This window comes from Carassius carassius, chromosome 43, assembly GCF_963082965.1.
Source record: "Carassius carassius chromosome 43, fCarCar2.1, whole genome shotgun sequence".
NCBI classification, from domain to species: Eukaryota; Metazoa; Chordata; class Actinopteri; order Cypriniformes; family Cyprinidae; genus Carassius; species Carassius carassius.
Window position 1 is genome coordinate 9,172,465 of NC_081797.1, and position 27,187 is coordinate 9,199,651.

Genomic DNA, 27,187 nt, shown 5'->3' on the forward strand with positions numbered 1-27,187 from the left:
CCAGCTCCTCACACAATGAAATTCCTCTTTTTTACTCTCTGTAACTCAATGGAAGAAAATGTGTGTGACCTGTGTAGCCCAATTCAGTCAACCATGGAGGAAAGAAATGTTGTCTAGAATTGTTATTTCGGATCATTGTATCTATCTATATCTATCTATCTATCTATCTATCTATCTATCTATCTATCTATCTATCTATCTATCTATCTATCTATCTATCTATCTATCTATCTATCTATCTATCTATCTATGCAGAAAAGAGAAGCTGGCAACTACTACACTGAAAAAAAAGTATTTAGAAGTATTTTCTTGTATAAAGTAGTCCAACATTCGTTGTTTTATTTAAACTTCGAAAAAATATTTTCCAGCTTTCGTGCTTTAGCATTTTAATTTATTTATTTTACAAACAATGGACAATATAGCCGTAAAATAAAATGTCTTTATCTGTAACCTTTTTGTCATTACTACACGATTTTTTCGGATAATTGAAATTAAAGCGGTTGAATAACGTTAGTAATTAACTTACAGGTTGTAACCCAGCACTATTTTACTTCTAAGTTTGCAGTTAAAATGATTTTACCAGCCCTTTTCATTATATTGGTTATTTTTAGAGACTGGTTTTACTTTAATTTATTATGTTTCAAGGTGAAATGTCTAGATTATTTAAAAACATGTATGTTCATTGTGTTGTGTATAGGCAAAGCAGAACGTGTTTTTAGTGCAATATTTGTAACGGCAAGACTATGATGATCAACTTTTTTTTCATTTTTTTTTCCATAAAAGTCCGTTGTCTGCGGTTTGCTTGTGGTGTCTAATCCAATCCGAATTTCTTCTGTCCAATCAGGACGCGCCGCCTCTAGAGTAAACGGAACTCACGTTGAGATTTTGCTTGAACTTTATTGTTCGAGCTGTCACCCATGAAAAGGCTTCTTCAGCGGTCCACTATAAAAACCCCTGGAAAAGAGAGGGACGGACAAGAGCTCCTTCATTCTGCCCTCTTGGACTCTAATCTACGCAAGGCTCTGTAGTGAGAGAGTAACAGCACGTGTATTCCTCGCTGTCATTTTCAACAAAAAAACGGTGCAATGATGTTGCCAAGTGTTATTGCGCCACCTGCTATATATCCAAACTTTCTAAGGCCCTCGGCGGCTCTTTCCTTGCCTTCCACTTTTCATTCGGCGTTCACCACGCACTCGAGTTTCCTGGTGGAGGACCTGTTGCGGATCAGCAGACCTGCCACCTTCATGCACAGGAGCATCCCGTCTCCAAGCGTATCTCCTCCGGCTATAGAAGCCACAACTCTGAACAACTCTTCCGCAGTCCACGTCGCCATGTCTACATCTTTGCCAAAAAGATCAAGCTCTCCACAAACATCAATTCCAAACGATCCAAATTACTTGAAGTTTGGAGTGAATGCGATTCTCGCGTCCACAACACGTAACGGTACGTTTCTTTTATGTTTGTCACTATTGATATTGATAAAGCATAAAAAAAGAGTAACTGTCTAGAATGTTTTGTTTAAAATACGCTCATGATGATCTTAGCGACATTTATTTTATGTCACATTCAACTTGTACATTTCATTTAATTAAAGTCCGCTTAATTTTGTGTCATAGCTTCACCACCACCTTCAGTGCAAGGGATGAATGTGAAAACATTCCCGTTCCCATGTTTTGACGCCTCATTCCACCCATTCATCAGAGCATCATATTTCCCAGGTGGGTTCCTAAAAAAAATCGCTGTGTCATTTCTTATTTCGGTCAAACTGATGGGCCTTCAGAATCTGCTTCCAATGCTGGTATTTGTAGGACATTGTGGAATCAGTCTCGCTGATTTGATGCCCTATTTAGCAAACGCAGTGACTGCTGACATTTTGCACCGCTTCCCCTAATCCACAAATTAGCCGGAATTGTCATGGTCCCAATTTAAGGCGGGTCCGCTCTCACAAGCAAACTGTTGGCATCTCTTCATCGCTGCCTTTTCCCACCGAGGCAGTGTACTTAGTTACTGATTGGCAACAATGCTTTCAGCACCATGACCAATTGGTCAGCTCCCTCTGGGCAGCCACACACAGACCCGTAGTTGACTTAAGAATGCTGCTGATAGGCATTTACCAGTCATGGACTAATTCCCCTATTAGCTTCTATTCAGTTTTTCAATATTCTCACAAGACCACATAGAGTGAGGGGAGTCTTCACGGGACGTCCAAGCAAACGTTTTGGTCTCATATAGCAGCATGAAAATTGCTTAACAGGGTGTAGTAGTCTTAATTAGGCTACCGTGATCACTACTAGAAATATAAATGGATTATAAAAGTTTCTTAAAAATTACTCTGAACAGAGTAATGATTACGAAAACTATATTTGTATATTGGTTAAAGCTAAGTATACCTCAGATAAAACCAATAAAAGTGGGTCAATTTTGCGTTAAGCTTCATGTCCATCAATCCAATGAATGCGGGCTACAAATAGCCTTGTGGATCGTGCACTCATTCAGACCGGCGATAATAGACTGATTCTTTTCACCGCGGTGTGAATACGTCAACAAAACAACTTGAGCAGTATGAAAGGCTTTTCGTGTCCATTTAATGAAAATATCTGGGGGCAAACATAGTCCCCCGCCATCAGTATTCTCAAAATGTCCTTGGCATGCCGTTGTGTTTAGTTTTTAAGTGTAAATCTCTTTTGTGGCCGTAATATATGGCTTTAGTGGCCTGTCCTAAGCCTTTTTCAGTCAGTTCATTACTACACAATTACCGTCCACGCTTCATTAGCACCTCTATCTTTCACTGGAGCGCTCTGAATGACTGCTCGCCCTTGTTACCATACCAATGCTTTTGGGAACCAAGCAATGTGCTAATTAGCTTCCTCGTTCCATATCACTCAAACAGTTTGGTTTAATATATGTATATATATTAAAGCCCAACTTTCGTTCCAAGCCCAAAGACTACTTCCTGTTCTTAGACTAGTATTAGCTTATTTTGAGAGTTTGTTTGGTTGTTTCCTATAGCATCGTCTTCAGCAGTGCCAATTCCCGGGACTTTCGCATGGCCCCTCACGACTCGAGGGAAGCCGAGGAGAGGGATGCTTCGACGGGCCGTCTTCTCTGACGTGCAGCGAAAAGCGCTGGAGAAGATGTTTCAGAAACAGAAGTACATCAGCAAACCAGACAGAAAGAAACTTGCGACGAAACTCGGCCTTAAAGACTCTCAGGTAAGCTGATGTTGTCCACAAACATAATTTTTTATCGTACCTTTGTGGGTGTCTGAGGTGAACTCTGTGTGCTCATGTCTTGCGAACTCTTTCTCATCAGGTTAAAATTTGGTTCCAAAACCGAAGAATGAAATGGCGCAATTCCAAAGAAAGAGAGCTTCTGTCGTCAGGAGGTTGCAGGGAACAAACATTACCGACGAAAATGAACCCTAATCCTGACCTGAGCGACGTTGGAAAAAAGTTTGAACCTGACGCGGCTCTGAGAGAAAGCCCGCGCGCGCCTTTTTATCAGCCTCGCGGGGATCACGAGCTCAACGTAGATTTACATTTCACTTCGACTTCTATCTCCAGCAAGCACTCAGACTTCTCAGAATCAGAGGATGAGGAAATAACCGTGTCATAATCATTAAACAGACTGTGTAATGTTTATCGACTTATGTATATGCACAAAACTGGAGGAAAACTTTCCGAAAAGTGGCCTTGTTTCACACGGTAGCCGTGTGAACTTTTCAGTTTAAGAGAAAACGTCGTAACCGCTGCGTTTTGGGCAGCTTGTATAGTGTTTTGTATGGAGTTTTTATACCAAGATTATTATAATCTTTCTTAATGTTTTGGGATACTTTGTCTATAATCTTAAATACGTAGGTGGCACATTTCTAACTTAAAAGTCTTATATTATTTTGTATAATGATGTTTTTGTTTTTGTCTTTTTGTAAAAAATGTATATACATGTGAAAAAATAATTTTACAAATTAAAAATCCAAAGCAAAATACCAACATTTTCGTTTTTGTCTGAATTGAAATTAACATGAATGCATGGATACAACAGACTGTATATGATTTTTGACCAAATTAAAATGAAGCAAAATTGTATTCACATAAAAGCAATATTTGTATTTATTTCCACAAATTACTTGTTATAAAAATAAAAATACAATGATATTATTAGGCTATTATATAATACTAATGCCAATCATCAATGGCAATAATAATCATGGATCAATGAAACAATGTCACTACTTGCTCACTCCTTCCACAGCTACTGAAAAAACACAACTGTTGACAGTTTGCCCGTCACTGAATAACTGTCAGAGATTCAGTTTGAGAGGAAAATAATCACATTTATTCCAAAGGGTCACATGCAATCACTAAATTGACAATGAAGAAAGTCATTAATCATCAACAACAACTTTACATGAAACAATTCCTCTTAAAGACTACACAAACAAATAAAACATGAGGAAAATATTTACAATATATTACAACTGAAAATATACACAAACTCAATCAAAATTCAGTCTTTTGTTTTCTAAAATTATTTGTAATTTTATTTATTATTATTAATTATAAACATTTAATTGTTTTCCACACAAAAGTTTTCAAGTGTTGAAGAAATAAAAAATAAAAATCTTGGCCATACTTAAAGCACAGCAAATTATTTGGTGAGATCTAACAGATAAAAAGAAAGAAAGAAAGAAATACTGCATAAGGTCTTCTATTAAAACATGTTCTAGAAATTTATTTTAAAAATTAACCTTTGAAAAATTTCTTTTTCTAGTTAAACAAAATGTCTTTCAAAAATCTTTCAAATAAAACATCTCTCAGTAATCCATTTGGACTTCATGTAAATGTTTGCCACATTAGCAAGACACACTAACCCCAGATATTCAGATTAAAGCACATCACACAGATTCTTGTGCCAAATCATTTTGAATGTATAACTCCCCCAAGATCTTCAGTATAGACCTTAATAATTCCCATAATAGAAGGTCCTTTCTCCCCTTAAGTATTTTTAGATAAACATACTCTCACACTGAACAAAGCAGACTCATTTTATGCAGCTTTCCTTGTAGATTTATAGGAATCTATAAAAGTGTAGTAAGTTTTGGTTTCAAGTCTTCCTGATATCAACAGTATTGCAAAAATGCCACTATATTGCCTGTAATAGTTTTTATTCATAGAGATTGTTTGGTAAAACCTTTTCTGTTATTGACTAAATGTTTACCAGAGTCTGTTGTGATAAAGTTAAATATTCTTTGAATGTAACAATATTGCATAGAGAATATTGTACTAGATAAAGAGGCACAAACTATGCTCCTGGCACAAAATTTGCTTTAATATTATCAATACTTTTCCAAACAGCTCTTTATGTTATGCAAGTGTTACCAAAATACCTTTTTGTTGGTGAAAAGCAACCACAATACGGTTCATATTTAACTATATATTTCTGTTAGGTCCCACAGATAGTACACTATTGGAAGTTTATAATTTCCTTGCATTTGTATAAAGTTATAGATCTTTAAGACATAAGCTAGCCTGTCTCAACAAGTCTTGTAAGGCATTATTATAAAGTTCAGCACCAAAGTTTTTCACTAGTACATAAGTCACCCAACATTAGATAGAATTTAGAAAGTTTAATATATGACTGAAAATAAACAAGAATTGGCAACAGTCTTGGGAGTTGCTACATCTTCAACTAGGTTTATCTCCTTTTTGAACACATCTATACCACCATCTAGTGTCGATTTCAGGAAATGACGATCTTTGATGAATATTAAACCTCTTGAACATGTTTTTTCTTGCATTTCAGGTGATGATTAGGCTGTGATGTGACTTACTAAGCAATACTGATTTTTTTCTGGGTTTCCAGCACCCTGTTTTACAGGTTACCAGCACCTTGTAGATTCATATAAAAGACAAATCTGATATTAAAAAGTCTCAGTAGAGTCCAGCGTGTCATCTTGGTGACTGTTGCTGGTGGAATCACTGTCGTAGCTCTCTGTCCCTCCGCAGTGAGCCGTCTCCTTCAACCTCATTAACATATTCATCTGTGGTAATAGGACAGTATAGTACATGGTAAATCTTCATAAGTAAGAACTATGTAGATACAATTTATTCAACTTACCAGTGGGTCGTCTTCTGATTTTCCCTGAGCAGGCTGCTTGCGAGGACTGCCCTCCTGAGATATATAGTACCCGTCGAACCCAACGTCCTCTGGTCGAAGTCGCAGCAGGGAATGCCACTCGTGTTGCTGTGGACTTGCCACCCAAGGGAAGCTCTCAATCACCCACTTCGCCGGGTCCTCCCATGCTGCCTTACGGCCATACGTCTGCAGAACAAACAGACAATTATTGGTTTGTTTACTTTAGCATCCCAATATTGTAATGAAGGAAGGCACCTTACCTGCAGCCCTTCTCTGACAGCCTCCAGCATGTAGGGGATGATGGAGTAGTTCCACAGATCAGTGAACCACACTCTTGAGCCTTCAACGTCCATTGGGCAGGACAAAAAGAGTCGAGGTCCTGTGGTGGACAAAAGATGTTTCACATGAATCAATATATTAAGCCAGTTTCATACACAAGAAAATAGTCATTTATTTATATGGAACAACATTAGAAAGAATTGACAAATTCTAAGGTAGGCGTATGGGTGATTGTGATTGGTTGTTTCTCCACACTCACCAATTGTGACATCAGAAGAACTGTGTGTTTCCAGGAAGCGGTTGAGATGATGCCAAACACATGGGATCCACTCAATAATCTTAACTAGCTCGCCGTTCCTCACACGACTGCTGATCTCGGTTTCTAGAAGCTTCCGTCGCAGGTACCGACCCAGAAAACCTTTCAGTGGCTCCATATGATTGGCACACAAAACCCATCTGAAATAAGAGACCAAGTACAAGACTGGATCCACCTTTACCCATGTATTATGAGCTTGAGCAAAATACCGTATTTTCCGGACTATAAGTCGCACTTTCTTTCATAGTTTGGCTGGTCCTGCGACTTATAGTCAGGTTCGACTTAATTATCAAAATTAATTTGACATGAACCGAGAGAAATGAACCAAGAGAAAACATTACCTTCTGCAGCCGCGAGAGGGCGCTCTGTGCTGCTCAGTGTTCCTGTAGTCTACACTGAAGACATAGATCGCCCTCTCGTGGCTGTAGACGGTAATGTTTTCTCTTGGTTCTAAATAAATGTGACTTATACTCAGGTGCGACTTATAGTCCGAAAAATATGGTAAGTGTTGAGAAATGCTTGCAGGACTCTTGTGGAGAGTTGAGGTATAGCAATTAGCTAATCTAAATTATTTTTATGCTATATATATATATAATACATGCATAAATAAATTGTTTACATTTTATATATAAATTAAATTTACATATATATATATATATATATATATATATATATATAAAATTATTTTTTACTTGTGAGCATATTAGAACGATTTCTAAAGGATCATGGGACACTGTAAACCGAAGTAACGACTGCTAAATATATTTAGCTTTGACATCACATGAAAAAAATACAGTACAAAATATAGTAATATAGTAAAATACAAAAATAGAGACAACAATAGAGAATACTTCTTTTAAATTGTAGTAATATTTCAACATATTACTGTTTTTACTGTATTCTTATCATATATATGCAGCCTGTATATGCTATATAAAAAATAAACTTAAAATAATAATAATAATAATATATATATACCCAGTATAAGTGATGTATGTAAAAAAAAAATAATAATAATAGTAATATTAAAAATATTCATTAGATATAAATATAGATATTATTGAAAAAATATAAAAAAAAATTATTAGTAAATTAAAATCTGAATGAGATGATACCTGAAATTATGATGAAGCTGTAGATTTGGAGTTGGTGACGGGGTTTGATTCATGGTTCCAATGATGTAAGGACTGTGAGAAAATAATACAATTAAACATATATGAAATCTACCATGAAACCTGAAACTTTAAACAACAAATCAGAATTTTTACAGTTAAAATCATTGCCGTAATCTGTGTTGCTCACCACTGGTGGTTCTTGCAGTTGAGCAAGCCGTTGAAAATCTCAGCCAGTGAGGTGATATGGTGAAGGTTATCTAGTATAAGCACCACAGGTATGTCAACAGCATGTGCATTGGTTTTACACAGGTCTGCCAGGTTGGACAAGTACTGCTTCAGCTCCTGTATAAAACGCATTGTGCATTATTACCAGAATCTTCAAATTTGTAACATGCTGAAAGAAAAACCTTGGAGTTTTGTAACACTAAAAGTGTTTAGAATCTATTAAATTGCTGAATAAATCAGCTGCCTACAATTTCTCACTGTTTACAAAGAAAATTATTAAGTGAATAGGAAATAAACCTGTCATTAAGTTTTGTATTTAATCAGATTAACTGACCTTAGTAGTTTTGTTATCCACATTGAAAGTGGCAATTGCTTGATGTTCCAGCTGTTTTCCCTCTTTCAGGACCAAGTACTCGGCCAGTCTGCTGGCTAGAAAGCTCTTCCCTGTCCCAGAAGGCCCTGAAAAGATGATTCGTCTGTGCTCCTCCAGCTGAGAGATGTATCGCTGCAGAACTGGCTTCGGAATGAGCGTCTCGAATGCCAAACTGTCCTCACTATTGACAGACAAGTCTGAAAATGGGGAGACAAGGCTTCGGTCATGAGAAAACTGTCAGAGACCTGTGTCATCAATGTATTTCAATGGTGTGGTGTCATGTTTTCAAGACTAGTTACTTCTAAAAGAGCAACAGTCATACCTTTCAGCTTGACAGAGATGGTGTCGCTTTCTCCCACAAGATAACCGCATGGCAGGAGTTCTGGTGTGTCTGCATCAGTGGCATGATGGATGTCTGCAATGCTGTACTCCATCACACTGTCAGTGTTCAGACCCAGCTGCGTGACAGGATCTACGTAGATGATATATTCCTGTTGGAATGACACGAACGTGTTTTTTTCATACGATTTCAACTTAAAGCTATCTAAACTCTAAGTAAACAAGTTTTTGTACCTTAAAGAGTCGTCTGACTACGCCATCTAGGACATCCCATTTGGTTTTTCCACTGACACCAATGCAGCCCAGCAAGAACTGAGAAGGTCTGCACTCCTGCCAAAAGCAGTACAAAGAAGCGTTTGAAGTGACCCTGATGAGATCATCGAGTTATTTTTACTGAACAGTCTTGAGTTGTACCTCTTTCCACTCTGGATCTTTCTCCAGACTGACCACGACCTTCACATGCTGTCCCTCTTTCCAGGAACTTCCATCTCCACTGTCTTCTAGCAACATATCTATAATTCAACCGAGAATTTCAGTCATTTACAATGCCACAAAAATATAATTTTTGAAGTTAAGAAGTCTTCTCTACCTAAGCTGGTGGATTCTGTGAGGCTGAGTTGAGAAGAAAGGCCCACAGAACAAGGGGAGATGGACATCTGAGAAGGAGCTCTGCTGCCACTGCCTTGGCTCTCCATCTTTAATCTGTCATTCTCCACTTTCAGCCTCTCAATCTCAATCTGTTAGGATAAAATGGATTTTATGACAGAATTAAATAACAAAATGGGCCTCCACGTCAAACATATTGAATGATAAAGTGTGAGTATAAGAGCACAAAAAGTATTCTTGTAGCTTCATAACATTACAGTTGAACCACTGATATCACATGGACTATTTTAACGATATCCTTAGTAACTTTTTGGGTCTTGAATGTGGTAGTTCCCTTTCTGTCTATGCAGGGTCAGAGAGCTCTTAGATTTCATCAAAAATATCTTAATTTGTGTTATGAAGATGAACAAAGGTCTTACAGGTTTGGAACGACAAATTTTCATTTTGGGGTGTACTATCCCTTTAAACATATAGTCTTGTCAAAGTAGATGCTCACTTGCATGCGGTTCATGGACTCTCGTAATTGGTCCAATTGGTGGGCGGAGCTGAGGGCCTCCAATCTGATGTCTGTGAGCTTCATTTCTTTATCACGCAGTTCACTGCGCAACTGCATGACTGTTTCAGCCTCACTGTCCGTACACTCTGAAATCCTGCGACAAACACATACGTAATATCAGACAAAAAAAAGAAAACAAACGAGATAAATTTAAAACACGACAGCGGAAAACAAAACAGAAAACAAAAATGAAAACAATGCAAACAAATATATATATATATATATATATACACAAACAAATAAAATAAATTATTGTTGTGTTTTGTTTTGTTTTGATTTTAAGATTAGTAAATTTTTTTGTAATTTGAAACAAAACAATGAAAATAAAATCACAAACCATTAAATTTTGATTAACAGTGAAAGTGAATTTTCATATCAATGAACTGTGGAAGTAGTGCAAGAATTGGAAATAGCAACAATACTTAATTATTTATGAATCAGGGCATATAGTGTTTTAAAACTGTTAATTGCTCAGAATGACTAATGTAGGAGTAATTGGTTGAACATCTGTTCTTGGCATTTTATTCAGGGAACTGATCATCAGAGATTGAGAAATATTGGTATTGTTTGTGCCATTCCCTTTACCGTGCCAGTGAGGCAGACCTCATGGACTTGCTGCTACTGCCCCAGACAGGCCCGTCTGCAGGCAGCGAGGACAGTTGAGGACTACGAACATACACATATCAACCATGAGAGAAACTCTGAGGGTGTTCCACGTTGCACTGGACATTTATAAAGCACTATCACATTGAGAGTTGCTCTGCAGCAACATAAAATTTGGGTGTGTGTAACTTTTTAGTTTACAAAATGGGTGGTATTTTCCAAAAAAACATTACCTAGTTCTAGACTAAATCACACTGTAAATGGTGCTTGTCTATTATAAATCTTTCTTCCATCCAAAATTAGGCTTAAGAAGTTTCCAGAAAATCAAATATTTCAGGAAAACTCCTGGTTAAAGATGTGCTACCTGAACCAAGACCAAAAGGAATCGGGCCATTATTATAGAAAAATAAGAAAAAATAAAACATTGACTAGTAATAATAATAATAATAATAATGTTTATTATTGTTATTATTAAAGCTAGAAAAAAATAACTTAGATACTGAGATAATAGATACATTTATAATAATAATAAAAATATCAATAAATTATATTTTATAAATTATAAAATAATAATTTACAATAAATTATTAAACAGTAATAATAATAACATTAATAATAATACTATATTTTACTAGTATTGTTGTTGTTGATCATGTGAGGAGCTTAATAGATACATTTTTAATAATAAATACACAATTATAAATAACTAGTAACAAATAATAATAAATAATATATTATTATTTTAATTTAATTTAACTGCACACTCATTCTGACATGAAATAAAAATAGGAATTATGGGTTGCAAAACTATTTTTAATGAACAGATATTATTATAATATTTATTATAATAAGTTATAAATTAAAATAAATATATGTATAATAATAATTTTGATAGAATTGTAAAATATGAATTTACAATAAATTCTTAATTAAAATAAAAATGTATAAAAATAATAATAACTACTTTTTAGTAGGATTATTGTTGTTGTTGTGAGGAGCTTACAGGGAGTTGGAGTGGGAGTTGCGTATCATTGGAGAAGAGGCCATTGAGCCTTTATAGGGGAGTTTGGGTGAAGATGGCATAGAAGTGTCAGTCATCTCTTCAATGTCCGAGTGAGAGGACGCCGATTTAGGAGACTTTTTCTTCCCAAATGCTTGTTTAAAGGAGCTCCGCAGCTGTGGAAAAAACAAATGTCTTACTAAGAAACCTTCAACACACAGCTGTTAGTAGCTAATATGCTTTTTAAAGTTTATCTTTATGAACTACCCCTTTAAAACATTCCAGAAATATAAAAAGATATTCCGAAGGAGTCATGTATCCCACCTTACCTCATACACCTGTACCATAACATGAAAGCACAGGGAAAATCAGACAAAAACCATAATTCGACACCATGTAGCTAAATAACCACTCGCTCGAACAGTTAACAGATTTTATAATACAAATGCAAAATGTGATCAACTGTACAACATAAATCTGATAGATCTAGTGATGAAAAACACTTGTTCTAGCTCTAAAACTGCAGAACGACATCAACACTTCGACAACAAGGTTAGCTTCGCATACGTAGTTATCAGGCAATTTTCCTCCACCAGATGATACAGCCTGAATGCAAGAGGGCAAATGAATTTATGATATGGATGACTGATATTTACTCTCCACTTTCAAAACAAATAGTGCTGTCAAACGATTAATCGCGATTAATCACTTACAAAATAAATGTTTTTGTTTACATAATATCTTGTGTGTGCACTGTTTATATTATTATGTATATATAAATACATACACATGCATATGTATATTTAAGAAAATTTTATTTATATACAATATAAATTGTGTGAATAATAATATATACGTCTACATATTTTCAAAATATATACTGTGTGTGTGTGTGTGTGTGTGTATTTATATATTTGTAAGTCACTTTGGATAAAAGGGTCTGCTAAATGATTAAATGCAAATATAAATATATACATAATAAATATACACAGTACACACACATATAATATGTAAACAAAAACTTTTGTTTTGGATGCGATTAATCACAATTAATCATTTGAAACAAACACATAAAGCCAAGTTTAAGCCACTAAGGTACTACTAAGACACAAGTATTCACCTTTCCTCCACCACATGTAGGCTAATGAAATGAAACATCCACAAATGAAAAGAAAATGTAACGTTTAAATAGTTAAAACAAATAAATAATCCAATCTAGCATGGATCTAACTCTAGTCAGTCTTGGAGAGAACTGTGTTTTAGGAGAAAAGAAGGTATTTTTGTATTGGATGGACGATTTTGAAAACTTACCCAGTTTTTCTTCTTCTTCTTGTTCTTAGCATCCAGCTCTAGGTTGCTGCCGATGCTGGAGTGGCTGGTGGCGCTGGTCATGCTGGAGACGCTGTCTGATGAGGGCTGCCTGTGGATCCGCAACTCCCGCTGGGACTGAGGCGACCCGTTGACAGAATCAAGAGAAACTGAGGGAGAGAAAGGAAAAGAAAATGAAGCATAGGTAACACATGCGATACTCTTCATTTTATTGTACTAAAGTTATTGAGATCTCACCCTTGCGGTTTGTTAATGTTGGGTCTGGTGTGTTAATGACTCCATTGATGGTGGCTTGAGTCACTGAGTTCTGCTTCTGAAGGAGCTCAATGTTCTTCCTCAAGTCATTCAGCTCTGTGTCCTGCAAAAGAGTGATATTAAACAATATTTAATTATATTTAACAATTATACATTTTTAGGGACCAAATGAAGCTGTTTTCCTCATAGGGATGTATTTTAGGTTATAATATGTCACGAGGACTTCTTCAGAAATTCTCATCCCTACAAAAATAATAGAACAGACGGTCTTTCTCACACACACCTTCTGTTCTGCCGTCGTCGTCAGGCTCTGCAATCGGATGGTCATGTTTCCTAAACTCTGCTCAAAAGCCGCCACAAGGTGAGCCTGAGGACACACACAATTTCATTTACAAAGTAAATCAGTTTTATTTTATTAAGCAAAATGCCATAAATGGACAAAGACTCAAAGCAGTAGTATAGAGTTAAACCAGATGTTGAGCAGTCAACTGAAGCATGATCACATTTCTAGAAAAATGTGGGTTGCAGCTTGTCAGTAATGGATCCAAATATGTCTGTGAGACTGAGTTTTGTGATAAAGACAAGCTGTGGCATGAACTCGGGTTGTTAAGCTGGCGTTTAGAGGATAAAGAAACAGGTAAAAACTCAATAGCCAGTTTAAAGACTGACATATCCTCACCTAATGTCAACAAAAACCAGGAACATAAATACAGACATATTTGTATGTAAATAAATACAAAATTAAAATAAAAAAGATGTATAAAATTCCAAAATGATAAATACTACTAATAAAAGCAATAAATATAATAAACTATTTTATACTCCACTTTTATTTTAAGGTAATTTTATATAATTGCCATATGTATTACAAAATGCATTAATATATACATTTTTAATAACAATAAATGTTTATAAATGTATATAATATTGTGGGTTTTATAGTATAATTTAATTTGCTTTTATATACACAAACACACACACACACACACACACACACATTATATATATATATATATATATGTATATATATATATATATATGTATATTCAATAAATAATTAGGAATGTATATAATATTGTGGATAAAATAGTATAATTTAACTTTCTTAATATAAATACACACATGTATATATTTTAAGATATATATATATATATATATATATATATATATATATATATATATATATGTAATATATTTATTTTTATGTAATATAAATCATATGTAAATATACATTTACATGCATGTGTGTTTATATATGCAGTACTCACATCATGTAAGCGCAAACTTTTATTTTGGATGTGAATAATCATGCTAAATCGATTTGAGAGCATTTATATATATATACAGTAATATATATATATATATATATATATATATATATATATATATATATATATGTGGCTCTTTCTATGCCTGAGAGGCTTTGCTTTAGTCCTTTCACAGACCCTCTTCAAAGATGGTTAATGATCCAGAGGATACCAGGTAACTGCTCGACTGGAGTTAGCCTTGCCTGTCAACATCTCTGCAGTGATGAACTGCGTATGTACTAAAAAACCGAGGACGACGTGTACCTTCGATTTCTGCTCAGCTGTGGCCGCCAAAAATGAGCAACCACACTCGTACACAACACAACAAGCGTGTCATATGCAACATGAGCCGATAATCAAGGGACTGGAGATCTGGATGACTTCCATCGGAGGGAGTCAGTGGTTTGTGTTTGGGCATGTGCTGTTTCAAACATCAGATAACCCACAATATAACTTCCTCAAGGATTTGTGTGTGCGTAAAATACTTTAACAAACCCCAGAAGGGCAAAAGTCTCTAGATTTGTTTGTGAAACCCGTATGAGAGCTGACGGATGGATGGGGGTTTTAGGATGTGACGATTCATTAGGTTGTGTCGGCCAAATGCGGGCTGTCATATTTGTTTTATTGAGCAGATAATTCCACTTAAAGGTGCATCTCACAAATATACACACATACACAAAATTACATACTATCTTACTCAATACAGTGCAGGCAGCCAGATAAAGAAATCACTATTTTACCAGCTGCTAAAGCTGTACAAAGGTCAAGACGACACCATGTTACAAATCCAACATGAACTGGTTCTATAACTACTAACAACATCTTTGATAACACCACAGTTTAAAAATTGCCAACTGGGTTTATATATAGGCAAAATTTAGCAGATGTTATGGAAGCCTGTTTTTTTTTTTTTAAAAGATCATTGAATAATAAATAATATAATTAAATAATAATAAAATATTAAATATTAAATAATAATAAAAAATAATAAAAATAATTTTATAATGAATTATATAAAACATAATTTATACATTTATAATTTGTCAAATATTTTTGTTTTGTAATTTTAGCATTATATCCCTCAGTTGTGACTTTTTTTAAAATAAAAAATAAAAAAATATATTGCAAATTTATGTCCCAAGCAAAACAATTATTTAATAAATAATAAATATATTATTACATTTGTAATTTGAATTTTATATCTCATAGGCATGACTTAAAAAAAACAAAACAAATAATATAAAAATAATGAATAATATATAATGAAGAATAATAATAATAATAATAATATGTGTGTGTGTGTGTGTGTATAAAATTATAATTTCTATTAGATATATTATTAATTATTTTTACCATTTTATTTTAGTAATTGTGACTTCTTATTTCCTGGTTGGATCTTTAAATCTCACAATACGACTTTTTATTAAACAGATTTATTCACGATGATGCTTGATGCTCAAGAGCTATGCTAGGCAGATTTGGAATTTAATTTGAATGAAAACTAGATGAAAGAAAGAAGCGATTCAGTGTTTATTGAAAGTATATTGTGATTAATAGTGCCAGAACGACTGTCCAGTGTACTCACATTGGCACTGAGCTGTGTTGTGAGCGCCGAGACCTTCTCCTGCGACGCGTCCAGTTCCCTCCGCAGCTTACGGATCTAAACAAACATTAAATTCAGTTATTCAAACACAAGGTGACTTCTGAGGCTAATGTCAGACCAGTTTGTGGTTTTCTCATATAATAATGTGCTAAGGAGAGACTAGCCCTTGATCAGCATGAAAGGGAAACTTTGGATGCAGACATAAAACACAGAGATTAAAGAGCAGATATCAAGGACAGTTAACACGAAGACTGTCATGACAAACACAGACATTTTCAAAGGTTTGAAGAGAGTTATATCAAAGAGGGTTTCAAATTAAAAACTAGCTGAGAAAAACTGTTTTGGACAGTCTACAGGCTCCCATGTGCAATACAGTCAATAATTTACATTATAAGAAATGAGGGATGCTGTTCTCACCTCCGTTTGAGACTTTTCCTCAGGCTAGAGATGGAAAAAGAAGAAAAGACAAAGATTAATGGTTTGGAATAAAGATTTTTGACCATCTGTGTAAAGAAAGACACTTAAGAGACAGACAAGTCACCAAGAGGATTTCATGTTATTACCTTTACCTGATAAATGTGGTTTAAACATTGGTTAATTTCACTTCACATCTCTAACTTAACTGCTTTTAATTTCTACATTTATGACTATAAAGTCTATTGACTTTAACAGTGTAACTCTATACAACTCTATACAAGTTTTTACAGCTAACTTGTAAGTTTGTAAAGCTAACAAAAGTATCACAAGACAACCTGGACACATGAAAGAACCACTGAACTTTAACATTGAGCATCAATTCAAAATCTTTTGACTCACCGTAGAGTAAACTGACGATGTGCTAGAGACTAGAGACAGAGATGAGCCATGAACTGTGAAAAGAAGAAAAATATTATCAAAATAAAACCACTGTTGTATTGCAGTAGCATGTGAGCCATTGAAAAACTAGCATGAAAATAAGCTTGCACATACTGAAACACCATAAAGTGCTTTAAGTGGGATATTGTTTAGTCAACAATACCTTTATTGCCAGAATATTTATATGTGCAAGTATTTGTTTTCTTGATATGTGTTATTGCCAAACCAAAAACAAAAGGAAACATAAGTGTGCCAAAACAAATATACTGTGAATTAATTTGTGGATGAAAGGGTATTGAACTTGCCCTTGCAATAAAAGGTTATAAATCCCCTTCATCACACTGCATATTCGCAAAGAATTATGATTTTCTGTGTATTTCTACTTGTATTTTCGAAATACTCTGTCAAGTGGTGCTTAAACTAAACTAAGGGATCAGTCTTTATGACTAATCTCAAGGAACAAACGATTTCTTCACAGTCCAGAGAAACTGCATAAGGGGGATTTTAGCTCTAGACAAAAAAACCTAGACAAGAATGACATTTTAAATAAAAGCTCAAATTTAGCAGCCATTACTCAAGTTATTATTGCCATGACCCTTCAGAATTTTTTTTATATGCTGAGTGGGTGCTCAAGAAACATTTCTGATTATTAACAACGTTGAAAACAGATGGGTTGCTTTATATTTTTTTTGGAAACCATTATAATTCTTTTAGGATTCTTTGATTAATAGAAAGTTCAAAAGAACAGCATTTATTTGAAGTCTTCAGTAACATTAGACATTTCTTCACTGTCACTTTTTATCCCAGTAATACATCCTAACTGAATAAACATCCATTTCTTTATGGTACATGAATATGGTAATAATTCAGAACCATGATACATCATACCCAGATTTTACCATGGTGCCACCACAGTGTTTTTAAAGCACTGCAGTGCACATTTATTTTACCAAATACAAATTTATTTAATGGTAATTCCTTTTCTGAGCCAACTTTTTCCTTTTTAAGCCAATAACAAACAGACTGGGCAAAAATAACACTTAAAAAAACTGCATTAGATTGAGGACATGCATCATTGCGAACAGCAACTGTTGTTCTTTTTACAAGCTTGAACACCACTGCTGGAGTTCACTGGCACATTGAAATCAACACCATTGCTACCTTACAAAGACATGAATCATAAATGGAAAAACCAAAAGAGCCTTGGGACAAGTGGTGTTGAGCCAATGCAGGCAAGTTAATCATCAAATCAAAATTAACTGTGGGGTAAAGGCTGCCAGGCCAACAAAGCTGCTCTTTGTTTGTTTATGCTTTGGCGCAAGTAAGGACACACGTTGTTGAAAACCCTAACATTAATGACAACCTATCATCTAGTTATTAGCTAACAGAACAATGCAGGTCTATTTCCTCTTTTCCAAAAACATGACGTTATGGATTAAGCAATGATAGTAAATTCTGGTAGCAGACAGAAATAACGCATTTATTTGATACTAGCTCATATTTAGTCTCCTTATACATGCCAAAGTACACAAAAATTGCAAGTGTTTATTTAGATCTATCAGATTCATTCTGAAGTCTCACCTTCCTCCAGGCCCTCACGGAATGATCCGGAGCTGCTCACAGTGCGGCTCCTTTCCTCCAGGCTCATCGAGGTGTTCCTCAGACGTGGATCGATGTAAGGGTCGCACAGGTTGTCGTGATTGCCCTGACCGTTGGTGCCGCGCAAAGTTGCTATCTGAGAAGCTGTGGTGGGACTGCCTGGATTGTCAACAAAGGGATCAGGGTTAAAAAATATTACCACTGTACCTAATGACATAAATGTGCATTGTTCACAATAAGGGGGAGACTAGTAGATATTTTAGTTAAAGCATAAAATTTACATTTTCAATAAAAGTGACAATTCTAACTTAAAACTTAAACTCATCTTAAAACTTGAAACACAATTTGAGCTGCATTAAGTCTGCTACTAGTATTGGATAATAATCCAAAAGACGATTATCTAAAATAATATTTTACACATAATCTAGGGATGCACCATTCAGGGTGATACCGATATATCGGTAATTATTTTCATGCTATGGCCAATAACCAATAAATGGCTGATACTAACATGTATACTATTTTGTCTAAAAATACACATAAAACCAAAACCTTTTTTTTTAAATCACAACATTATAATGCATTGTATGAAAAATGGATATTCATGGATATATAGATTTGTATGTAAGATTTTCTAGATTACATTTAACAGTGTTTAACTAAAATGTCAAATGTTTTTATTTTTATATATTTTTTTATTAACTTTATATAACCATTAGATGAGAGCAAAGTTAATCTAAATGTACAAACAATGGAAATGAGCAAGATTTAAAATTTGATATAAAATATCAAACAATAAGATTACATATGCAAATTAAATGTATCGGTATCGGTTGAGATACAACCGATTATTACAATTACAATTACAATTATAAATTACAATTATATATAAACACACATCCATCAATATTAACACTGGTTGATAATCATAATCAGTATGGTAACAATATATTGTGCATCTTAAAGTGTAAACCCTAGAGTAACGAAACCAGCGATTATGCATATTTTCTTGTGTTTACCAAGTGTGCTAAAGTTGAAGCGTGTGCCGGAGGGCGAGCTGAATGCAGAGGCAGGGGTGTAGGGGGTAGAGCCAATTGAATCCGGGAGCCCAACAGCCGAGGGAGAACGTAGCCAATCACGGGCCTCTTCATGACCTTTGACCTGAGGCACATAGCCATACCTGCAGGTTTAAAACAAGTGTATGTAAGTCAGTGAAATAGAGTGTTCTTTTTCTCTTTCGCATGAATGTTCTCTTGAAAACAGCTCCAAGATAAATGTCACAATTCCAGGATAAGCACAGCTATCCAATCTATGCTGGGTAACAGAAAACCCAAGTCCACAGCTGCAAGCTCTCATGATTATTTGCATACTACAATATTTAACCAGGTCAGCAGGTACATACAAAGTAAATACCATATTGTGTACTAAATGAATCAAAACCAAGTTAAAACAAACTGCACTGACATACTATCAATATATTGGTATACTACTGACATAATCAGGAATCTAGACTAAAACAATGAGTAGGGATCCACTGGCTTGAAAAAAAGAGGATTAAGGATTAAATTACAGTTTTGGCTGACAAATTAGATATAGATTGATTGATTTAAAAAAAATGACTGATCATTACACACAATCTCTGTTGTAAACACATATTATTAATTCTAAGTAACTGTTCTGTGTTTGTTTTAAATCTGACAAATGAAAAAAAAAAAGATTTGTGGCTCAGTGAGGGAGTCAGTTGCGCACATTTAGAAATTACTCACTGAGACAAAAATCTAATTCAGAAAGATACTGTTTTGTGAATCTTTTTGACTAAAAAGAACCAGTTCAAAAGAGTCATTTCAAAGAATCAAGGAAGGTTTACTGTGATTCCAAAAAACATGAAGAACATTAAAAGGAAAAAACAAAGTACTGAGTTTTCCTGTTTATTTATTCTATTTTTTTGTAGTCACAGCAAGGAGCCCTGACCATAATGCACATAAGCAAGACAAAAACATAAAGCATAACTGATCAGTTAGCTACAAAGATAGTTTTACCTGTCCTGTTTCCATGGGAGTGTGTTGCAGATAAATTTAGGGCTAGCAGAGGGGGAGGAGTGAGGGCTAGAAAAGGGTACAGGGCAGACAAAACAAAAAGAGGTAGATAAAAGTCACAAAAAAGGGAGAGGAGATAAAGAAATGATTAAAGAGGTGTAAGTGGAAAGGAAGGTAGATCATCACTAGAGATATAAACCCATATAAATGTTTTCAAGTCACAAATAGCTAGAAGAATAATTTCTGTTGACCTGAAGTTTGCATGGTTGAATCAGTTTCTCACCTGTCTGAGAGGCCATTTTGGGTGCTGTTGGTCCGATTAAGACATAAATCTTCCTTTCCCAAGGAAGCATCAATAGAGTCACTAGTGATGTGATTGGAGCCTGACCCATCCCTGGCCCCCCAAGGAGAGAAAGCTGATGCAGGGCTGGAGGTCATAGAACAAAGGGTCTGCTCTCCATGACCCCCAGAGGGCACCGTCAGGCCACTGCCTCCGCTGGCGACACATGGTGTGTTTACAGAACCATTCTGCTGGATGGACGTTGCATGAGGATTGGAGATGATGGTGGAGTTCTTCATGTTCTCCATGGTCGTGACCGGAGCTTGCATGTTGCAAGATTTGCTACCAAAGAGTCTTGATGCAAAGAGGGAAAGAAATTCAACAACAAGATTAAAAGTTTTTTACTAAAATGGTTGCAACTCCAACAAAAAGTAAACATTGTGACAGTAACTGAAAATCTAGTTTGCATCATAGTAGACTGCATGCTAGTGTCACTCTACTCTGTCTTTTTATTTACTCTGTGATATCCGATTCACAAACAAATGACTCTTATGAACTGTTTTTTTTTTTTTTTTTTTTTTTTAATGACTCAAATGAGTAAAAAAAAAAACTTTCATGAAACAGTCTCATACTCACTTGAATGTAAGCAGTCTGATTTAGACTCAATCAGGCAGAGAATTTTTCATTGGCAACAAATGACTCTTATGAAACAGTTCTTTTTAACATGTCCATTTCAAAATTAACTAGGAACTGTAATGTACATTTCTGGTTTGTAAAAAATCAGTATATTAATAGATTGGCTGCTTGTATGAAAATGTGTAATTAATGATACATTGATGCATTAATGATACATTGGTATTCAACCAAAAAAAGTAGTATGAAAATAATCACTTTCATGTTTTTTTTTGATCATTGACAACAAAATGGAAATCAACATCATTTTTCACTGAGGGTGTCAAAACCAGCCCCTGGAGGGCCACTATTCTACAAAGATTAAACAACCCTGAACCATCTGTCAGGTCTTCGGGCTCACTAAAAACCACCAAGCAAAGTTTTTGGGGCAGCTAAACTCTGCAGGCCACTAGCCATACAGGATGGACACCTCTGTTCTTCACAAAGGAAAATATGAGATAAGGAAAATCTGGCACCTCTGACTTTTCTCATTACTTCATGGACTGCCTGGTCAGATAACATCAGTCTATCTGTAGTCTGCTTCTATTAACTAAGAGAGCAATCAGTCAGAACTAGCAAGCTAATCAGCTAGAACAAACACTAGCCTCTTGGTCTGTGCCATGTCTTAGAGAAACATCAAGAAGCCCAAGGAAAATGCACTTGTGGTGGCCAGAAGACGCCTTTCAAGTACTCAGAATCTCAACCAACATCAAATCGTTCAGATAAACAGTGAGCCCTGTGAACTCCGTCCAGCCCCCAAGGAGGAGAATATTCTGGAACTCACACAGCCCAGCTGAGAACTGCTGTCTAAATATTTGAGGGACCTAAAATGGTGCTTTCATCCACATCAAGTAAAAATCATGCCTTGCAAAATACATTTTTAATCAACAGTCTTTCAAGTCTACATGTGCTAAACTTACCTACGAAGGGTTGGCGAGGACATTTCTGAATACTTTCCTCCCACTTGCCGTCCAGCTTGGCATCCCGTCTGGGTATTTGTGCTAGTTTTAAGTACCTGGCTCTCTACATCGGAAAAGATACCCTTCTCTCGGTCTGTCTGGTTAGACATTGGGGACTTGACTAAGTTGCGAGTCTTAGGATTGGGAAGTGTGGCGGTACCTTTATTGCAAAAACTAGCATCAAGGCTCGAGTTGTTGGAGCGATTAGAACAGCGAGCCATGCTGGTACGACTAGGCCTCGGTAAACTGCGGTACTGAAGAGTTGTCCGAGCACTTGGAGGAAGGTATCCATCATCAACAGTCGTCTGCCGACTCACAATTCGACTCTCAGAAAAGCCAACCGATTTAGGTATCCTGCCCACTGTCGCAGAGCCACTAGTTACCACAGCTCCACTCGCGGTTATTGTCGCCATTGCTCCTGGAGCCTTCTTGAAGCCAAAAGTGCTGGTTGGGGTGCGTGAGGTTGAACTGAGGGGAGGTTTCTTGGTGTCATCAACAGTTGTGGAGTGGGTGCCGTTGGAACGTCCTTTCTCCGACACCTTGGCGTCGTCTGTCTTACCTATGGGATGATCAATGACATGGACTCTCAAGCACAAAATGAAATCATGTTTTTAAACAGTTTGAATATAGTTGCATGGTCCATGTCAAGACTCGTCTGAACATAAGTCTCAGCAAAGGAGCGCAGCACACAACACATAAGACAATGTAGGTGTTATAGTGCAATGTGATGCGATCTGGAATCAGATAATACATCTCTGTGGCTTTCATGCCTCAGGAAACCACATGAAAACAGACGTGGCTCAGTCAGTGTTGTTACTCTTAACTAAAACTATTCAAAATAGTTTTTATGAACTAAAATAAAGCTGAAATAAAATTCGATAAAAATATTAGATAAGATGGAGAACTTTAAAATGTAACAAAAAAATTAAGTTGTACTAAAACAAAATAAAAAACAACAACAACATTTTATTACGCTTATTGTCTTGCTCTGGGAGCAGATGAGCAACACTTTTCATTATTTCTGAAATTAAACATTATTAATATTTCAGTTAAAGGAACAAATTACCTAAAAAAAAAAATTTGGTCATCATTTACTACAGTTTTTTGGACCCCCATGGACTTTCATTTTATGGATAAAAACATTCATCATTATACATTGTTTTGTGTTCCAAAAATTTGGATTTGGAAAGACATGAGGATATGAAACATGACTATCTAAACCATTACCATGTGTCTTGAGTGAGCTGCAGTTCGTAGGTATTGTAGATTTCGTCCGTGGAGAGGTGACGCCCAATTGGGCGGTCATTCCTCGCCTCCAAGAGCCTGTCTGGGAATTTGTAGGTGTCTTGCGACCCATCAAGCTCCGTTCTGATTCATCTGAGAAATCTGAGGACCTGTGATTCCGTTTAGTTGTGGTCTCCATTTTGTTGGCACCGTCAGAGTTGCCTTCTAAACGTTTAAGGTCGTTGTTGGACCAGTTGGGGTTGTGTTTCACTGCAGAGTGCTTCTCTGCATCCGTCTGGAACTGAAAGAGAAAAAACAAGATCATTAACACTAATAAATTTTTCTGAACTCTGAAAGCAATGTAAAATGGATTTCTATGTTCTTTGCAAATAAGTAAAACTGTCAATTGTGGTGCGTGTTAAAATTGGGGGAGCCAGAGTTTTTGTGGGGGGAATTTTTTTTTTGAGCTGTCAAAGTTAATTTGTACTTAGGATAGGAGATAAAGATAGATAAACTATTTGTAATATTTTAAATATATTTTTATGTTGTTGTTCCCTCAACATAGCATCTCGAGGCCACGACATGAGGATGTCATTACCTCGACAAAATGATCTTGTGGCCACGAGTTAATATGACGTTCCCACAAATTAATATCTCGTGGCCTCGACATATATATATATATAACTTTTTTTTTTTTTTACAAAGGTGCTGCCAGATGGCTTGTGAGCAGAGTATAAATGAGTTGTTACATAAATATAAATATATAAATACTGTATATTACATAAATATATACCTACCTATATACCTGAGTCATCATATTTGAGAGTACTTTGCATTAAAAAAATTAAAATAAACAAAGGGACTCTGGACTTACAGTATATGCACAAATATATAATTAAATGTCTTTAATGACTAAGTTACAATATCATCACCGACAGCTAATTTGCAACTCAATTATAAAGCGACACCATCAACAGCCATCAGAAAATCGGGTTATGCGATAAAAGAGCCAACTGGTTCATTACATGACATTGTAATGTATGTATCCAAGATGACATCACCCCCTTTCAGAAAGCTGTTGTTCAGCTGCTACTGAAAATCCTCATGAAAATTACTGCCAGGGAAAGAATGTTAATAGCCTCCAGTTGTTATCAGGCCAATTCCAAAACATTGTTATCTGAACGTTGATACAATAAATCCTTCCTCCACTCCAGCCCGAAAAATGAGGGGAGACTATACAGGGAAAAAGTACAAGGGTGTGGAAGTGAAAGCTGGCAGATTTTTGGCTTCGGATGCACTTTTGGGTCATGGCACTAATCTCTTTGAATTTGAAATCATGTTTATGGCCATTAGAGTTGAAAAAGATCTATGTTACTTGAAATAAAACAAATGTTAACTTAAAAAATTAAATAAAAAAGAACTTAAACGTATCTAATTTCAGCTAGCCAAAGCAAAAATTTTTCCATATAGTTTAAATTGTTGTAGTAAAAACCCGATTCCAAAAAAGTTGGGACACTGTACAAAATTGTAAATAAAAACCAAATGCAATGATGTGGAAGTTTCAAATTTCAATATTTTATTCAGAATACAACATAGACGACATATCAAATCTTTAAACTGAGAAAATGTATCATTTTAAGGGAAAAATAAGTTGATTTTAAATTTCATGGCATCAACACATCTCAAAAAAGTTGGGACAAGACCATGTTTACAACTGTGTGGCATCCCCTCTTCTTTTTATAAGTCTGCAAACGTCTGGGGACTGAGGAGACAAGTTGCTCAAGTTTAGGAATAGGAATGCTGTCCCATTCTTGTCTAATACAGGCTTCTAGTTGCTCAACTGTCTTAGGTCTTCTTTGTCGCATCTTCCTCTTTATGATGCACCAAATGTTTTCTATGTGTGAAAGATCTGGACTGCAGGCTGGCCATTTCAGTACCTGGATCCTTCTTCTACTCAGCCATGATGTTAATGTAATTGATGCAGTATGTGGTCTGGCATTGTCATGTTGGAAAATGCAAGGTCTTCCCTGAAAGAGACGACATCTGGATGGGAGCATATGTTGTTCTAGAACTTGGATATACCTTTCAGCATTGATGGTGCCTTTCCAGATGTGTTATCTGCCCATGCCACTCGCACTCATGCAACCCCAAACCATCAGAGATACAGGCTTCTGAACTGAGCGCTGATAACAACTTGGGTTGGGTGTCCTTGTCCTCTTTAGTCCGGATTACATGGCATCCCATTTTTCAAAAAAGAACTTTAAATTTTGATTGGTCTGACCACAGAACAGTTTTCCACTTTGCCACAGTCAATTTTAAATGAGCCTTGTCCCAGAGAAAACACCTGCGCTTCTGGATCATGTTTAGATATGGCTTCTTTTTTGACCTATAGAGTTTTAGCCAGCAACCGCGAATGGCACGGTGGATTGGGTTAACCGACAATGTTTTCTGGAAGTATTCCTGAGCCCATGCTGTGATTTCCATTACATTATGCTGTGATTTCCATTACATTGGCATTCCTGTATGTGATGCAGTGCCGTCTAATGGCCGAAGATCACGGGCATCTAGTATGGTTTTCTGGCCTTGACCCTTACGCACAGAGATTGTTCCAGATTCTCTGAATTTTTGGATGATATTGCACTGTAGATGGTGATAACTTCAAACTCTTCAAACTCCAAAATGAGCCAATATTTGGCATGACATTTCAAAATGTCTCACTTTCAACATTTGATATGTAATCTATATTCTATTGTGAATAAAATATAGGTTTGAGATTTGTAAATTATTCCATTCCTTTTTTACTCACAATTTGTAAAATAACCAAAATAAAATAAAAACTACAAATAATAATAATTATTATTAATAAAAGGACTTTAACTATATTTAAAATGAAAACAAAAACAAACATAAAAAAAAAAAAAACTAAACTAACACGATATATTGGAAATAACATATGGGACTTTTTTGAAGAACCAAAATCAAAAACAGACGGAGAAAAAAAAACTGTGGAGATAAATATGGAACACTGAAGATAAATAAGGTCATGGATTTCACTTTTAAAAACTAACACCAATGCACAAACCAATAAGCCACAGGTTTGGATAAAGTTACTGTGCCACATCTGGATTTAAAGCGCTCATCTTGTTAGAACAGGCGAGACAGACGCTCCATGTTTGGATCACTGTACTGGCCCATTTGCTCAGCATATGTTAACCTGCTTTGAGCTTGTAAAAATGATCAATCACCGGGGCACAGTTGAGTCAGTCCGCTGACTCACACTCACAGAGACTGCACAGGCTAGTTCTGATAAGGGCCCACCAATGTTTCATTGAATCAAAAGGGACAATGAAGCAACAGAACCGCTCCCAAAGCAGTTCTACAAATGTGCAGGTCTGTTTTTGATTGCATATAATGATAACCAGAGATGACGAATCAAATTAAGGGCTTTTTTAACAGTTCAGTGAAATATTTATAAGGCTACTACATTTTCCTGTTTCTTTACATGGGTGTTTCTTCAAAGT

The 27,187-nt window shown here is 35.7% G+C and overlaps 2 protein-coding genes across 5 annotated transcripts in view; one reads left to right on the forward strand and one right to left on the reverse strand.

Moving 5' to 3' along the window:
• Positions 1-958: 958 nt before the first annotated feature.
• dbx1b (developing brain homeobox 1b) lies at positions 959-3,979 on the forward strand. The gene is made up of 4 exons (XM_059536024.1): positions 959-1,443; positions 1,617-1,718; positions 3,010-3,212; positions 3,313-3,979. Exons 1-4 carry the CDS (start codon positions 1,086-1,088, stop codon positions 3,613-3,615), a joined length of 966 nt encoding a protein of 321 aa, XP_059392007.1. The 5' UTR covers positions 959-1,085; the 3' UTR covers positions 3,616-3,979.
• Positions 3,980-5,611: 1,632 nt separating this feature from the next.
• nav2b (neuron navigator 2b) overlaps positions 5,612-27,187 on the reverse strand; it is a 65,241-nt gene continuing 43,665 nt past the window's right edge. For 2 of the 4 annotated variants that reach the window (XM_059536740.1, XM_059536736.1), the window contains 26 exons: positions 23,670-23,967; positions 22,404-23,001; positions 20,815-21,165; positions 20,535-20,600; positions 19,515-19,675; positions 18,478-18,654; positions 16,858-16,910; positions 16,459-16,482; positions 16,024-16,098; positions 13,415-13,498; positions 13,114-13,234; positions 12,859-13,025; positions 11,551-11,723; positions 10,530-10,610; positions 9,885-10,038; positions 9,372-9,519; positions 9,197-9,294; positions 9,017-9,112; positions 8,766-8,934; positions 8,405-8,640; positions 8,033-8,187; positions 7,846-7,917; positions 6,674-6,870; positions 6,396-6,514; positions 6,118-6,321; positions 5,612-6,040 (listed from right to left, as the gene is read on the reverse strand). In XM_059536740.1, coding sequence (XP_059392723.1) covers positions 5,921-6,040; positions 6,118-6,321; positions 6,396-6,514; positions 6,674-6,870; positions 7,846-7,917; positions 8,033-8,187; positions 8,405-8,640; positions 8,766-8,934; positions 9,017-9,112; positions 9,197-9,294; positions 9,372-9,519; positions 9,885-10,038; positions 10,530-10,610; positions 11,551-11,723; positions 12,859-13,025; positions 13,114-13,234; positions 13,415-13,498; positions 16,024-16,098; positions 16,459-16,482; positions 16,858-16,910; positions 18,478-18,654; positions 19,515-19,675; positions 20,535-20,600; positions 20,815-21,165; positions 22,404-23,001; positions 23,670-23,967 — 4,197 coding nt within the window. In that variant the 3' untranslated portion in view covers positions 5,612-5,920. The remainder of the gene's footprint in view (positions 6,041-6,117; positions 6,322-6,395; positions 6,515-6,673; positions 6,871-7,845; positions 7,918-8,032; positions 8,188-8,404; positions 8,641-8,765; positions 8,935-9,016; positions 9,113-9,196; positions 9,295-9,371; positions 9,520-9,884; positions 10,039-10,529; positions 10,611-11,550; positions 11,724-12,858; positions 13,026-13,113; positions 13,235-13,414; positions 13,499-16,023; positions 16,099-16,458; positions 16,483-16,857; positions 16,911-18,477; positions 18,655-19,514; positions 19,676-20,534; positions 20,601-20,814; positions 21,166-22,403; positions 23,002-23,669; positions 23,968-27,187) is intronic. The other 2 variants (XM_059536737.1, XM_059536738.1) reach the window with 2 other exon arrangements.

Excerpts from the sequence above, each read along its gene's own strand:
- dbx1b (XM_059536024.1), top strand. The coding sequence starts at position 1,086 with ATGATGTTGCCAAGTGTTATTGCGCCACCTGCTATATATCCAAACTTT. Across the intron at positions 1,444-1,616 it reads CGCGTCCACAACACGTAACG|CTTCACCACCACCTTCAGTG; the intron begins GTACGTTTCTTT and ends TTTGTGTCATAG. Across the intron at positions 1,719-3,009 it reads CAGAGCATCATATTTCCCAG|CATCGTCTTCAGCAGTGCCA; the intron begins GTGGGTTCCTAA and ends TGTTTCCTATAG.